General features: G+C 42.7%; 1 protein-coding gene across 3 annotated transcripts in view; it reads right to left on the reverse strand.

Moving 5' to 3' along the window:
• Window positions 1–15,104, reverse strand: part of LOC118358905 (WW domain-containing transcription regulator protein 1-like) — a 75,851-nt gene extending 60,747 nt beyond the window's left edge. The window contains exon 1 of one of the 3 annotated variants that reach the window (XM_035736911.2): window positions 14,319–15,104. In XM_035736911.2, coding sequence (XP_035592804.1) covers window positions 14,319–14,722 — 404 coding nt within the window. In that variant the 5' untranslated portion in view covers window positions 14,723–15,104. The remainder of the gene's footprint in view (window positions 1–14,318) is intronic. The other 2 variants (XM_035736910.2, XM_035736912.2) reach the window with 2 other exon arrangements.
• Window positions 15,105–17,258: the final 2,154 nt, after the last annotated feature.

Consider the following 17,258-nt stretch of genomic DNA (forward strand, 5'->3'; position numbering starts at 1 on the left):
AACCAGTGTTTCTAAAAGTGAATTCAAAAAGGCACTGTAGACAGAGCCTAATAAGACATTTTTCGTAAAATGTTTATTTAATTCTAAGTCAGTCACAGCCTACAAGCGCAATTTCCAGAATATAATGACTTAATACAACGAAACATAGTTTAAATGCTGGGCGCTTAATGTTCCTACCAGCCTGGTGTCACACTCGCAAATACTTCACAATTGATCCATTTGTAGGCTTGAAATATTAACAATAATATAGCCTAAATAATTCATTTTCGTAGGCCACCCGTCTGGCTCCTGACCTATTTAGCGTGTTTATATGCCGTTTAATACAACATGCAACTATTTTAAATGAGCGCTTCTTACCATCACCTTTTCATGTCGTTTCTTAAAATACTTTTTATTCAAATCATACGGTTAAGTTTCAATAATTCAAAAGTAAATGGAATGTCCAGGTACACACAAAAATAGATGGGTGTTGGTTAAATGGTGATTTCTAAATGGAGTGAAGTTTGAGCAGGTGTTTGTATTTTTCTGGAGCTTAAAATTATTGATTTTTTTTTAACGCGTATTATTTTATTTTTTTTACCTGTTTTTCTCCCCAATTTCATGAGATCCAATTTGTAGTTAGTCTTGTCCCATCGCTGCAACTCCTGTACGAACTCGGGAGAGGCGAAGGTCATAAGCCATGCGTCCTCTGAAACAACCTCGCCAAGCCGCACTGCTTCTTGACACACTGCTTGCTTAACCCAGAAGCCAGCCACCCCCATGTCGGAGGAAACACCATACAACTGGCGAGCGAAGTCAGCGTGCCTGCGCCCGGCCCACCACAAGGAGTCGCAACAGGACAAGGACATCCCGGCCAGCCAAACCCTCCCCTAAGCCAGACGACACTGGGCCAAATTGTGCGCCGCTTCATGGGTCTCCTGGTGCAATACAGCCCAGGATCGAACCCGGGTCTGTAGTAACGCCTCTAGCACCGTGATGCAGTGCCTTAAACCGCTGCGCCACTCGGGAGGCCGCAAGGAGCGTTTTTTTAGCAGAGAAGTTGGAAAGGACTTGAGCTGGAGCAGTGTGCAAGCATACATACTCTGCTCTCAGCAGACTGACCATTAGGCCTACCCTACTCTCAGCATAAACACCCAGGGGACTAGCCAGGCCATGATTACACCCCCACCCCCTGGGATCTAGGACCGCTATAACAGAAGGCAAGGTTCATGCTCAAGTGACTATCAGATCATTCCCCTCTCTCACATTCCCCTACTGGTTTGATATCAAAGAGGGCTTCAAACAGATTGTTTAATCCAAGCCTGCAGTGGTAGTGCTGTAGTAAGTGGTAATCACATCCCTTTGTGCGGTGAGGACCCGGAGATTAAGATCAGCCTTTTCTCCCAACTGAGCCACTCACATTACATGATTCAAAAGCACTGGACGCTTTCAAGTTGGCAATACACTGTTCAAGGGCCATCCAGGCATGTTTGTGGTTTGCACCTGGTAATCACTGGGCAAATCGCTTGCCTTTTCAAAGACCCTGTGGATCAAACAAGCTGTTCATAAACATTCCTCAAACACCTTAATCTTAAAGTAGCTACTATAACATTGATCAAATACTGATCAGATGAGAACAGTGGGTAAATCTTTCAATGTGCTGGTCCCGCTTTACCAAAAGCATCTTAAGGCAAAGTGTATCGTTAGAACATTCATAGGAGCGTCGTTAAATCTCTGAGCCATTTCCCAAAACCACCGTTATTGTCACACTTGAAAACGTTCATAACGCCAGCCTCAGACCACTCGTACAACAGCTACGTGTTGGATTTTTTGATCAACGCTACACATAAAAAAATCATGGTTTATTTGTCTATACATGTGACCGCCGACAACGTTAGGACATGTTTTACAAAAAATGTAAGTTGCCAATGTCTTTGCAACAAACAAGCGATGTTTAAAAATATGCTTCAGAAGAAAACCAAGACGACTGCATGAAAATATAAATAGTAGGACCAAAAATCAAATCAAAAATCAAATCAAATTGTATTGGTCGCATACACATGGTTAGCAGATGTTAATGTGTGTAGTGAAATGCTTGTGCTTCTAGTTCCAACAGTGCAGTAATATCTAACAAGTAATCTAACAATTCCCAACAACTACCTAACACACACAAACCTAAAGGGGTGAATGAGAATATGTATAAAAGTGTGTGGATGAGCGATGGTCGAGCAGCATAGGCAAGGTGCAGTAGATGGTATAAAATTCAGTATATACATATGATGAGTAATGTAAGATATGTAATCATTTTTAAAGTGGCATTATTTAAAGTGACTCGTGATCCATTTATTAAAGTGTCCAGTGATTATGTAAGTCGCTCTGGATAAGAGCGTCTGCTAAATGACTTAAATGTAATGTAAATGTTATGTCTCAATGTAGGCAGCAGCCTCTCGGAGTTAGTGATTGCTGTTTAGCAGTCTGATGGCTTTGAGATAGCTGTTTTTCAGTCTTTCGGTACCAGCTTTGATGCACCTGTACTGACCTCGCCTTCTGGATGATAGCGGTGTGAACAAGCAGTGGCTCAGGTGGTTGTTGTCCTTGATGATCTTTTTGGCCTTCCTGTGACATCGGGTGCTGTAAGTGTCCAGGAGAGCAGGTAGTTTGCCCCCGGTAATGCGTTGTGCAGACCGCACCACCCTCTGGAGAGTCTTGCAGTTGAGGTCGGTACAGTTGCCGTGCCAGGCGGTGATACAGCCCGACAGGATGCTCTCGATTGTGCATCTGTAAACGTTTGTCAGGGTTTTGGGTGACAAGCCAAATTTCTTCAGCATCCTGAGGTTGAAGAGGCGATGTTGCGCCTTCTTCACCACACTGTCTGTGTGGGTGGACCATTTCAGTTTGTCTGTGATGTGTATGCTGAGGAATTTAAAACTTTCCACCTTCTCCACTGTTGTCCTTTTAATGTGGATACGGGAGTTCTCCCTCTGCCGTTTCCAGAAGTCCACGTTCATCTCCTTTGGTTTTGTTGATGTTGAGTAAGAGGTTGTTGTGTACACAGCTGTGACTATAACTGACGAGAATTCTCGTGGTAAGTAGAGTGGCCGACATTTGATTGTAAGGAATTCTAGGTCGGGTGAGCAGACGGAATAGAGTTCCTTTGTGTTATGATCACACCATGAGATGTTAATCATAAAGCATACACCCCACCCTTCCTCTTCCCAGAGGTGTTTATCTCTGTCGGTGCCACGCATGGAGAAGCCCAGTGGCTGGACCGATTCCGACAACATATCCTGAGAGAGCCATGTTTCCATGAAACAGAGAATGTTACACTGTCTGATGTCTCTCTGGAAGGCAACCTTTGCTCGAATTTCATCTACCTTGTTGTCAAAAGACAGGACATTGGCGAGGACATTGGCGAGTAGTATGCTCGGGAGTGGTGAGCGATGTGCCCGTTTACGAAGCCTGACCAGAAGATCTTTCCGCCTGCCCCTTCTGCGTCGCCGTTGTTTTCAGTCAGCTGCGGGATTAGATCCATTGTCCTGGGTGGTGGTCCGAAGAGAGGATCTGCTTCGGGAACGTCGTATTCCTGGTCGTAATGTTGGTAAATTGACGTTGCTCTTATATCCAATAGTTCTTCCCGGCTGTATGTCAATAAGACTTAAAATTTTCTGGGGTAACAATGTAAGAAATAATACATTTAAAAAAACTAAATACTGCATAGTTTACGAAGAACACGAAGCGACCATCTCTGTCAGCGCCGACAGAAATGGCCTATTTCAATCATACTGAAATACATTTCATGTTCAATAAATCAAGTTCTATTTTGATATTTGTAGGCTACAGTGTTTCGATCCCAACAGTAGACACATGACGCCCTTAGCGACTGTTCTCTCTGCGTGGAGTTTTGGGAAATGCATAATACATCTCTACATCTGATGTGGAAAAGATGCATAGTTTTTTTTTAAAACACTCGTAAGCCTAAGTTCCATTGTTACTGGGAAACCAGGCCATGGTTAGTCTAACTCCTGTGTGTCTGTGCTCGTTTGAGTGTTTATTATAAACAAGCGTCTGGCAACAACTTCTCAGTCGGAACCTTGTTAAGACCAGGACACAAACACAGGCAGCACTACAGATACGGCTGGTCTGTGATAGGTCAGATTCCACAAACGGAAACAATCACACCTAATATGCTGTTATACATTACATATAAAATCTGCCATGGAATTTCAGCTACACAGAATTCAACGTACAACATATTTAGGTCTGATTCATGTGGGTCTGTATGAAGCACTTTGAAGATACTGACTGCCATCTAACATCAAACGCATGCTTAATTACAGACTACCCTTATTCATAGATTTTTGTTACAAAAAAACATCCATACATTGAGGAATTTTGGGCTTTCCAAGTAAAGCAGACACCCTGGTATGCCGTGTGTGAGACAGCCTTGTGTGTGACACACACATACAGCTTGGAGTCTGCAGCCCAGATGAAAGCACTACGCTAGGCATAAACTAGATAGAAGACATGTAGGGATTTATGAAGGGCTCCAAGCAGAAGATTAAGTTTTGTTTATCTCCTCCATTCTCTCCGGTGTCAGGACTTTCACCTCCGCCTCAATGTATCAGGAAAGACTGTCCAGATCTCAGTTCCAACCCCAAACCCCTGTACTAACTCAACCCAGCCAGAGAACAGGACATTGGTTAGCTAAACACTGATTGACCTCTCTGCTCCTCTGCCTCAGCATTAATCACCTACCTCCTCCAGTCCTGAATCCAGGGATGTCAAAGCCACCCACACAGATTTCCCTCTCTCCATTATCACTCTTTCTATCCCTCTCACCATCATTCCCCATCACACAGACCAGTAACACTTTTACAGTAAGTTATACTGTGCACTGTACCTCCCACACACCTTTATCAAGCCTACTGAAGCGAGCTAGGCAGCTACTATTCAGTCCAGCTTGGGAACGCAGGGTTAAGCTCTCCGCTCACTTTACTCTGTTATTATACTGGTGCGTGTGCGCGTCGGGGGAGTCAGATTTCATGGAGCAACGCGCACCTTTTGGTAACATTATTTTACTTGCCAGTGTAACCTACAAAAGGTATTCCAGTTTGAGATGGTGTTGTAATGTAATAGCTCCCGTCTCAGCTAAAAATAGAATGTCATTTTTTTTATATATTTTTTTATTGACATAAAAGTATCACAAGGCAAGCAGCGTTCTAAATAAAATACATTTTCAGGGGATTCTAATAATTTAATAAGGCTACAATGTTTGGTTCAGTCACTGAGATTATATTTATCAATGTAAAATAGTGTACATAGTTAATTTTAGACACAAAAAGATCCCGCTAAGCGAGAAATGGTGGTGGAAACACCTTTCTGCACAAATATTGATATAATAACCATCATATCAAAGTACTCTTGGAGTCATGTGATATGGTGTGTGGTCCACTACGATTCGGGAAGCCATGTAGTTTATTAGGCTACAGATTAACTTCACAGGGTGGTGAAAGTGCACAGTGATCTTGTTGCTCCTGTTCAATAAATATTGATGGTCTTATTCTGGTGACAGGACGATTGATGCTTGACTGCCATTTGACAAATACAGTGGGGCAAAACAATAACAATACTTATTTTCACCATAATTTGCAAATAAATTCATTAAAAATCCTACAGTGATTTTCTGGATTTTTTTTCTAATTATGTCTGTCATAGTTGTAGTGTACCTATGATGAAAATTACAGGCCTCTCATCTTTTTAAGTGGGAGAACTTGCACAATTGGTGACTGACTAAATACTTTTTTGCCCAACTGTAAAAATCATTCTTATCATGTAGACTAGCCTACCTGCACAGCTTACGCCCACTGTTTCTGCGAGCTGCTGGCTAGAGCGCACGTGCAAAGACCAGAGCAGAAACATTTGCTATTTTATTGAAAATGCAAATAGAAACACATTGAACTTTTGATTTTTTTTTTAGTCGGTACATGACCCGAAAAAGTACATTGGGTGCACTACGTCCTCATGCACTGACTTTTATCCGCAGCAAGTCCGTTTGGTGGAAACACTGTCTTCTTTGTAACTAGAACAGTAGTTGCTTTGAAAACTGTATTTTTGCCGCAATTGCATTTTGAGCAACGGTCATGTGAGACCCTTTACGGGTAGCTGAGCATATGACGCACATCAATACTTTACAGGAGAGGCATTTGAACCAAAAACCTTTTTTCAACCAAATACATTCTGGGGGTGCCTTCTTGAACGTGTGAGCTTTGATGTGCCTTAATAAAAACTCTTATGTAATCAGTAAATGTAAATTAAATGTGAATTCACAAAGTTGTTAAGACACTGAGAAAATACAGAATCTTGCCAAGCCATGATTGGTTGAGATGAGGGGGCTGGGACATTCATGAGAAAGAGAGTCCATTCTGTCACTCAAGGCTTCTCTGTCAAATGGCAGCTCCTGCTCTATGCTACCGCAGATATTTGAAAGATCCATTGTATTTACTAATATTTTAAATCATGGACTACATGCAAAGTGTAGCTACAGCTTTAAATGCCAGTGGTGTCCTGAATAAAGCTGCTGGCATTGACAAAGCTCTGTCTTCTGTGGCTAAAGCAGTCTGGACTGGTTGAAGCCGAGTGGAAAGGATTATTTTGAAAGTGTTTCAGTCTGCCATGAATCATTATAATCCATAGACCGGTAAGAGTTCACAGTTAAAATGCTAAGATAACTACTTTGAGACAGTAACGCATAGCTTAGTAACGCGTAGCAGTAACGTAACGCGTAGCTTTCATTGAACATATTTATTGAACAACATTTGAACATCTTGGCCATGTTCTGCTATAATCTCCACCTGGCACAGCCAGAAGAGGACTGGTCACCCCTCATAGCCTGGTTCCTCTCTAGGTTTCTTCCTAGGTTGTGGCCTTTCTAGGGAATTTTTCCTAGCCACCGTGCTTCTACACCTGCATTGCTTGCTGTTTAGGGTTTTAGGCTGGGTTTCTGTACAGCACTTTGATACATCAGCTGATGTAAGAAGGGCTATATAAATAACTTTGATTTGATTGCTAGCTATTGTTAGCTATATTGCTAGCTAGATAGACAATGGCATACTGGTGCCGTTGTAGCTTGCTTCATCCCGCAATGAGCCATTGTTTACAAATGGCCACTGTGGTCCGAAATAATCAAACACCATGTTACGTTATAGGGACACATGCTAAGTTGGCTAACCACGATGAAATAATAGCTAAATAGCTATTGGATTATAGATGACGGTAGTTTTTTTGCATGCTCTACTAACAAACTCACTCACTTTTGTACATCGCCTTGGTCCGTACAACTGACCTTATTTTAGCGCCCCAAAAGCATAATACTTCCAAATCAACTGTAATGTCAATATCATTGTAAAGCACAATTTCTCCCCTTTCCAACAGAATCAATTACATGACCTAAACGCTGCCCGTTTCTGCATGATTCAAGCATTCATTGAGCCCCGTCGGGTCTTTTTAAAAATGGCGAGTGGGGAAGCGAAACTAATGCGTGATAGTGAGAAGGAGAGATGTTGTCGTGTGGGAAAATGGCTTTTTTTTCACTCGATCTGTCCAACTTATCACCTTATCGCCTCTAAAACGTAAATAAAACACTATATAGAGTTTATATAATAATGTTACATACCTATTTGAAGGTTTGTGTCGAATTTGAATTGGATTTTTAGGGCGGTGCTAAAGTGATCTTCAGAAGTAAACAGCAAGCGGCTTTGAGAATGATGATCGCATGCAATGACGACGCAAAAAATGACTAGGTATCCCCCCTTAGTTGCTTTATGCGTGCTGTACATTACGACATTACACGTCACGATGTAACGGAGGGTCCGTTTTTTTCAACTTTTCTCCAATACTATAGATCCATTACCATGTCGATCAACACTTGAATAGAAATGCTGTTATACATTACATATAAAATCTGCCATGGAATTTCAGATACAGAGAATTCAACTTACAACATATTTAGGTCTGATTCATGTGGGTCTGTATGAAGCACTTTGAAGATACTGACTGCCATCGAACATCAAACGCATGCTTAATTACAGACTACCCTTATTCATAGATTTTTGTTACAAAAAAACATCCATACATTGAGGAATTTTGGGCTTTCCAAGTAAAGCAGACACCCTGGTATGCCGTGTGTGAGACAGCCTTGTGTGTGACACACACATACAGCTTGGATAAACTTTGATTTGATCAATGGGAAAGGTTCTTTATTATACTACAATAGGCAATTTAATACTGTAAATGGTTTGCCTAATGGGGTAACTTGGTGAGATAATGTTCAGAGAATCCATTTAAGAAATTTGGTGAAAGTATTCATTTTCTGTTTCCCAAGGATTCAATTCATGTAGAGCAAGTGTGAAAATCACAGCAAAATGTTTGAATGCCTTTTGCTCCTAAATGGGATTATACATTTCTGAACATCCTTCTGTAGCTCAGTTGGTAGAGCATGGCGCTTGTAACGCCAGGGTAGTGGGTTCGATTCCCGGGACCACCCATACGTAGAATGTATGCACACATGACTGTAAGTCGCTTTGGATAAAAGCGTCTGCTAAATGGCATATATTAAAGCAGCATTACTTCCCCATGTTTCCTCCAACTACATATGCGTGTGCTTCTCTGAATGCATATCGCCCTCCTCCATGTGGACAGTGGGGAGAGGGAGTAAGTGGCTCACTCACACAACAGCTGATAGCAAAACAAGGGACAGGCATTTACTTTTTTTGTTGTTGCAGGAATCAACATAACGCATCGGCTATTACTGTAATGGTTTTAGTAAATAATGGTTTCAGTACAATCTACAGGAACGTTTTGTCGCATAATCAGAGAAAATTACAGACTTATGCTAAATGCTTTGGTGAGAGGAAGGCAATGTCGATGTCAGTAATTCTCTGTTTATTGTCCCAGCTCTACATGTCTGACCTATTACCAGGTACTACCACAGGACTCAAAAAAAAATGTCAGGCCTTAACCCTATTATTTTTCATTTGAGTAGTAACACAGTGTATCCCATCCTTTTTTGGGACATTCAACTGTACAGTAAAAGTCTGCAATAGAACAAAGAAACAGTTCTGAAAAAAACTAAAGCCTTAAAGGGTTTTAAAGGTAGACAGGACAGGAGACATGATGGAGCAGCAGTGGCATCCTTAACAAAGAGCTCAGAGTGAAACTAAAAAGATCCAGCAGCTTCGGGACAAGCAGGCAGACTTTGTTATCCTGCCTAGTTAATTGCAGGGTGCGGTGAGGCCGGGGCTCCCAGCTTTGTTGGTGGTGACAGGGCCAACTGGGAAAACCTCTGCATGAGCAGGCATGTTCTCACCCCCGGCCAGGAACCAGAGAAAGGAGAGGGAGAGGAGACACCTCCTTGAGCCTGGGGTTAGACTGCAGTCGTTCCCTCCCTTTCCTTTCCTCCTCTCCACAGGTGCCAACAAGAGAACTCACAAAAAAACAGCCTCTGCCGCTCCGTCTTTCCATCCCTCCCCTCAAACTCTTTCCTTGCCTCTCACTCCACTCTTACCCCCTTCTATTTCTCTCGTTCTCTCCCTCCCACCTGTCCACCCCCTCTCACTCTTTCCCATCTCTCGGTCTCTCCTCCCATTACAAAATTGTTACATGCAAGCACAGCCAACCCCCTCTCCTTTTTCTGTGGAAAGTTATCTAGCTAATGAACAGCCAGACCTACTGATCAGTGTTCTTTCTGTTCCGCGGTTCTTCTCCTGACGTGGCTCGTTCTCCTGAGGGTCAGCATGCAGCCAGCCAGTACGGACTAGCCATGTCCCTCTGCTTCTCTCATCATCTCACACTATGTGTTTACATTTCAGCCTGCCTGTTTCCTGGGAAAAACACCCCCTCTGTATTGTTATTCATTATTTCACCTGGTCAACTGGCGTTTAAGCTAATGTTGAACTGATATGGATTACTCTTGGAGACAATGAGCATCGGGCTAATGTCTCGATGGGCTGTTGATACTGTTAAATAGAGTAATCCAGGAACAGATCTAAGTAAGTGTGTAAAAAAAAAAAGAAAAAGGTGCATGAAGTGAGTGTATGATTTAGCAGAGAGGCCTCTGCTGCAGTGAGACTTGGTGGAGACCAGGGTGTGTTCACACCTTTATAATTACTGTCCCTATAGAGGACATCCTGCTGAGCTGACCCCTACCACACAGCCCTAACCTCTGCCTAGTCAGATAGCCATGGTGACCCCTGGGGCAGGGAAGAATGGGTCTGCCTGGTCATCTTGTTCCACCGAGTCAAGAGTCACAACACTCATTTGCATTAAGACTGACTGTCTCCAGCAGGAGAGGTATGAGCGAGCAGAGGAAGGCTCTTCACTGATAAGGTAATCCCTTTCTTATCAAGGTGAACAAGAACAGGGATCACAGGTGTGTGTGTGTATGTGTTTGAAACAGGTTACAAAACAGTGATAGTTTGGATTCACATTGATAGTCAAACACACACACATTTCGTTTCAGTTTACCTTGGGCATGTGCTAAAGTGAGAGGTGAAAGGTCACTTATTCTGAAAATATGGCGCTGGATGGAATAGCAGCTGTTTTACGGGCTCCTGACCAATTGTGCTCATTTTTTTTTATCTGATCCTAACTTTTTTTGTACATAATGTTTCTGCCATGATTTCCTATGACCGAAAAGAGCTTCTGGACATCTGAACAGCGATCACTAACCTCGATGTGGATGAGGATTTCTACTTCAATGACACTGAGGCAAATTACATACTGCACATTCCGAACCAGGCCCAAATCGGTCTTACCTCATTTCTATCAGCATGTCACCTGTGCAACTGGAGGCAAAAAACAAAAACTCTACATCGCTTTTATTCCACACACAGAGACGCAAACAAAGCTCTCCCTCGCCCTCCATTTGACAAATCTGACCATGACTCTATCCTTCCGATTCCTGCTTAGAAGCAAAAACTCAAACAGGAATTACCAGTGATGTGCTCAATAAGGAAGTGGGCCAATGAAGCGGCTGCTCAGCTAAAGGACTGGTTTGCTAGCACAGACTGGAATATGTTCCAGGACTCATCTGATGGCATTGAGGAATTTACCATATCAGTTATTAATAAGTGCATCTACGATGTCGTCCCCACAGTGACCGGACGTACATATCACCACCAGAAGCAATTTATTACAGGCAACATCCACACTGAGCTAAAGGCTAGAGCTGTTCATTTCAAGGAGCAGGACACTAATCCAGACATTTAAGAAATCTGGCTCCACCCTCAGATGAACCATCAAACAGGCAATGTGTTAGGACTAAGATTGAATCCTACTACAACAGCTCTGACGCTCGTAGGATGTGGCAAGGCGTGCAAGCTATCACGGATTACAAAGGGCCGCAAGTTACCCAGTGACGCGAGCCTACCAGACAAACTAAATGCCTTCTATACTCGCTTCGAGGCTAGCTAAACTGAACCATGCATTCACAAGGCAGCAGGGCCAGACAGATTACCATACTCAGAGCACATGCTGACCAGCTGGCAAGTGGCTTGACTGATATTTTCAACCTCTCCCTGACCCAGTCCGTAATACCTACATGTTTCAAGCAGATTCTTGTGTCCAAGAACACCCAGGTAACCTGTCCTAATATTTAAATATATTTCTTAATTCATTCATTTTACTTTGAGATGTGTATTGTTGTGAATTGTTAGATACTACTGCACTGCTGGAGCTAGGAACACAAGCACTACTCCACAACCGCAATAACATTAGCTAAATATGTGTATGTGACCAATATAATTTGATTTGAAATGACTATCGCGCCGTAGCACTCACATCTGTAGCCATGAAATGCTGGTCATGGCTCACATCAACGCCATCATCCCAGACCCACTCCAATTCGCATACCGCCCCAACATATTCACATATGACGTAATCCGTGTTGCACTACACACCTTCCTTACCCACTTGGACAAAAGGAACACCTACGTGACAATGCATTTCCTTGACTACAGCTCAGAGTTCAACACCTTATTGCCTTCTAAGCTCATCGCTAACCTAAGAACACTGGGACTAAACACCTCCCAGGTGATGAGGGTAGGCAACTACACACGGGTGCCCTTCAGGGGTGCATGCCTAGTCCCTTCCTGTACTCCCTGTTCACCCACGAATGCTTGGTCGTGCACGAGTGCAACACCACCATTAAGTGTGGGCTCCTGAGTGGCGCAGCGTTCTAAGGCACTGCATCTCAGTGCTAGAGGCATCACTATAGACCCTGGTTCAATTCCAACCGGGCCGTGATTGGGAGTCCCTTAGGGCAGCGCACAATTGGCCCAGGGTCGTCCGGGTTAGTTCGTGGGTAAATAAGAATTTCTTAACTTACTTGCCTAGTTAAATAAAGGTTAAATAAATAAAAGTTTGCAGACAACACAACGGTGGTAGGCCTGATCACTGATTACGATGAAACAGCCTATAGGGAGGAGGTCAGAGACCTGGCAGTGTGGTGCCAGGCCAACAACTTCTCCCTCAGTGTCAGAAAAACAAAGGAAGGGAGGTGATCATGGACTACAAGAAACGGAGAGCGGAGCACGCCCCCATTCAGACGGCTGTAGTGGAGCGGGTCGAGAGCTTCAGGTACCTCTGTGTCCACATCACTAAGTACCTGTCATGGTCCAAACACATCAACACAGTCGTGAAGAGGGCACGACAATTCCTCTTCCCCCTCAGAAGGCTGAAAAGATTTGGCATGGGTCCCCAGATCCACAAAAAGCTATACAGCTGAACCATTGAGAGCATCTTGACAGGCTGCATCACCTCTTGGTATGGAAACTCCTTGGCATCAGATCGTAAGGTGCTTACAGAGGGTAGTGCATACAGCCCAGTACATCACTGGCTGAGCTCTCTGCCATCCAGGACCTCTATAGTGTCAGAGGAAGGCCCTAAAAATTGTCAAAGACTCCAGCCCCCCTAAGTCATCGACTGTTCTTTCAGCTACTGCATGGCAACCGGTACTGGAGCGCCATGTCTGGGACCAAATTGCTCCTGAACAGCTTTTACCCCCAAGCCATAAGACTGAACAGATAATCAAATGGCTACCCTGACTATTTGCATTGACCCATTTTTTATTTGCACCAGCTCTAAGCACACTCATTGGACTCTACACACACACACACACTACCTACGGTCGCTCACACACGCATGTTGATGCCATACGAAAACACACACATTCACACGGTGCTGCTACTGTGTTTATTATCTATCCTGATTGCCAAGGACTTTTACCTCTACCTGCATGTACATAATACCGCGTACCCCTGCACATTGACCCGGTACCCCTTGTATATAGTGAAATGTTTGCTATTTTATTGTGTTAACATTTCCTTTATTTCTACGCTAATATCTTACTTTGCATTGTTGAGAAAGATGGTAATTAAGCATTTCACAGTAAAATCTACACTTGTAGTATTTGACGCATGTGACAAATAAAATATTATTTATCCCAGTGCGTGGGCGGGGATTAGAAACACTACAGCCATTGTGGTTTAACCGGCTGGGGCTCAGAGAACGAAACCAAAGACAACTTCACTGCTGTTGCACAATACACTAGAGGTGGTCTGTGATCAAGTTGCACAAGGAGATACTTCACTAATGAATGGGGAAACTTTCCATTGAGTTTACTAGGGCCAGGTGCTCGTTTATATTATTATATAGGTCTAGCACAACACTGACTAATTCTAGCAATGAGATTAACCTACCAGCCTGCATGAAAACAAATGACAGTGTTCACTGCAAGCACAAGACAGGTAGGCTACGTCTCACGTAAAATATAAGGCTACGCGCCGTATTGGGTTCGACTTGTGTGAACAATGCCGCATTCAAAACAATTGCGAACTCTGAAAAATACGAGGTCTAATCATGACTTCGGTGATGTTCAGTTTGGAAAGTCGAGTTTGAATTCCGAGTTGGATGATCGAGTTCCCAGTTGTTTTTGAACGCACTGAAGTCGTAAGTGGGAGATTTCCGAGTTCCCAGTTGTTTTGAACGCGGCATGAGTGGTGGCATTATAAGGTCTTAGCTGACAGCGCCAAACAAAGACACAAAAACAGTGTACTCAGTCAAACTGGCCGCACAGCGCTCAAAGGGGCCACTTGTTCCGCACAGTGATCCAAAACTATTGGGATTTACACTCAAATTACACAGATTTTCCACAACCCATTTAGGCCCATCACTTGAGATGAACCAACGTTACCTGAAGTGAAGCTTGCACTGACTGAACCTGGTGTTTTTTTAAAGGGACCGGAGACATGTGTGTTTTCTGTATAATACAAAAAAAACCTTACTTGAGAAAGTACTTCTGTCCAGTTGACGTGTAGGCCATCTCCCATCCAGGAGGCAGGGGCAACTCTTCGGCAACATCGAAAGACTGGTGCCGGTTGTGCGAGTGCTGTACTGGGCTTGGAGTTGAATTGGTTCCCAATCCAAGCTGTAAGGACGCGGGCGAGGAATGTGACCGTACGTGTTGTACGGTGAGCCTGGGCGGGTGGCTGCCCGAATCAGTGCTCGACTGTCGGGAGTGAGATCCAGAATCTGGCTCCTTGAAAAAAGACTCGGGTAACATTTTTTTCCTCCATGAACTGGGTTTCGGGTTCATAACCGAATTAAAAAGCGCCTCAAGATCCGTATCAGAGTCCTGAGCGACATGGATAACTTGTTGTCCTGGCATTGGCTGCAGTGGGTTGCTCATTTTGGCTTCGTAGAAAAGTTACAACGCAATACAGAAAATATAAAACGAAAACGTTTCGAGGCGAAGAGAGATATCAAACCTTGAGCTCTCTTTAAACGGTCATAAACCCTCTGTGTGGACAAAAAAAAGTTATCACCTTGCTGCCGTCAAACTCGCGTTAAAACAATTCTGAGAGTTAGATTTGGGTTTTTAAACACTAAAATGTATCCTTACATTAGAAAAGTAATAAGAACGGTACTTTCTCTTTGCCTCGGCCAGTTCGATATCTCTTGTTGGTGCTGCCCGAACTTCACTCCCGTCCCAAAGTTTAACTCAACTTTTTACGACGCCTGTGTCAGCAGTCGTTCATGAATTATTCATGAGCTCCGGGGCGAGAAGGGTTTAGTACAGTTTCGTGATTACAAAACAATCTCTCAAATGACAAACTATTGATGGAGGGTGTAACAATTTTGAAAATGTTTAAATAGTTTACAACTCAACGCCACAAAGTTGCGGAATAGATTTGAGTTTGTTTTAGCAATAAATCACGGCTGTTTCGTTCTGTTACATTTGGAGATCATTTGGGGATGGTCTATAGGCCTAGAGACTATGAACTAAAACAATGTTAAGAATAGTTCAAGTTAGTGGAAAACTGTCCACAGAGCATATCTGTCGATTGGACAAGTGAAATCATTTTGAATGTAAGGTAGTGAAAAAATTACACATCTGTTGAATAATAACTTGAAACTTGTGAGGTTCTGAGATGTTTTGTCATTGCCCATATATAGTATGAAAGATGAAAGATAGGCTGCGCCCATGCCTGTCAGATGTAGGCTACTCTACTTTTCCCCCTTCATAGTGCATTTTCACTCCCATTTATTCAACACAGGTCAATTCTATATAGTGTGTCCAGAAGCCTACATTAGAAAAAAATGACAAAAACACTGTGCTTGCTGTCATTTCATTACTATGTCAACAATGTACTTCCAGACATTCTGAAATTCACTAAAGCATCCCATGTATGTAACTTTAGTCTTTCACTTTTCCATGATTCATGACAGTCTCAAGCTAATCTTTTATTTTTATGTTCAGAGCTTTCTCTGTGCACTACTGTATCAGTTCTGCCCCACATTTTGATGTAATTAATTAAAACATTAGACTACTCATGGTGGATTCTATCCAACGTTTTTTTTTTAATCTAAAATAACCACTAATGAGTTATTCCTCGCAAAACCCAGACAAAAATAAAGACCATGATTTTGGAAAATGTCACGAAATTTAAACTATTGAATAGTCTTTTTGGCATAGGATTGTTGACATATATTTGAGATTTGTATCTAAAAGCATGAGAAATAATTGATCAAAGTTGGCATATTCATTACATTTTGTCCTCACCCAGGCCTCCTTTAAGACTCCATAGAGCTTCATCTATAGGTGCTAAAAAGCAAATATTGGTTTCTTAAGAAGCTTTACCACTTGCTCTGTACGATGAGTAGTGTTTCTTTTTTTTTTTTTAAGTTTTACATTCATTTATGAATATAGAAAAATCAACATTTAGAAAAGGCATTTGTTTAAATATATTGTTTAACATATTATATTCTATAAGCATATCAAAGTTCAAGAGTGAGATCTCTGCTACTTTTATAGTTATGATCCCATTTGTAAGCATTCCCAACAGTGTGAATGTGAAAATGAAGTCACCCTCTGCTGGTTATTTGTAGGATGCTATGTTCAACTATATACAGTGCATTCAAAAATAGTTCAGACCCCTTGTTACTTTACAGCCTTATTCTAAAATGGATTCAATTATTTTTCCCACTCATCAATCTATACCAAATACCAAATAATGACAAAGCAAAAACAGCTTTTACATTATTTTTAGCAAATTTATTCAAAACAAAAAACTGAAATATCAAATTTACATAAGTATTCAGAGCCTTTCCTCAGTACTATTCAGTACTTTGTTGAAGTACCTTTGGCAGTGACTACAGCTTTGAGTCTTCTTGGATATGACGCTACAAGCTTGGCACACCTGTATTTGGGGAGTTTCTCCCATTCTCTGCGGATCAACTCAAGCTCTGTCAGGTTGGATGGGGAGCGTTGATGGACAGCTATTTCCAGGTCTCCAGAGATGTTCGTTCGGCTTCAAGTTCGGGCTCTGGCTGTGCTACTCAAGGACATTCAGAGATTTGTCCCGAAGCCACTCCTGCGTTGTCTTGGCTGTATGCTTAGGGTTGGCTGTTGGTAGGTGAACCTTTGCCCCAGTCTGAGGTCCTGAGCAGGTTTTCAACAAGGATCTCTCTGTACTTTGCCCCGTTCATCTTTCCCTCGATCCTGACTAGTCTCCCAGTCTCTGCCACTGAATAACATCACCACAGCATAATGCTGCCACCACCATGCTTTACCATAGGGATGGTGCCAGGTTTCCTCCAGACGTGACGCTTGGCATTCAGGCCAAAGGGTTCAATCTTGGTTTCATCAGACCAGAGAATCTTGTTTCTCTCAGTCTCTAGGTGCCTTTTGGCAAACTCCAAGCGGGCTGTCATGAGCCTTTTAC

Source organism: Oncorhynchus keta, chromosome 26, assembly GCF_023373465.1.
Source record: "Oncorhynchus keta strain PuntledgeMale-10-30-2019 chromosome 26, Oket_V2, whole genome shotgun sequence".
Taxonomy (NCBI): Eukaryota; Metazoa; Chordata; class Actinopteri; order Salmoniformes; family Salmonidae; genus Oncorhynchus; species Oncorhynchus keta.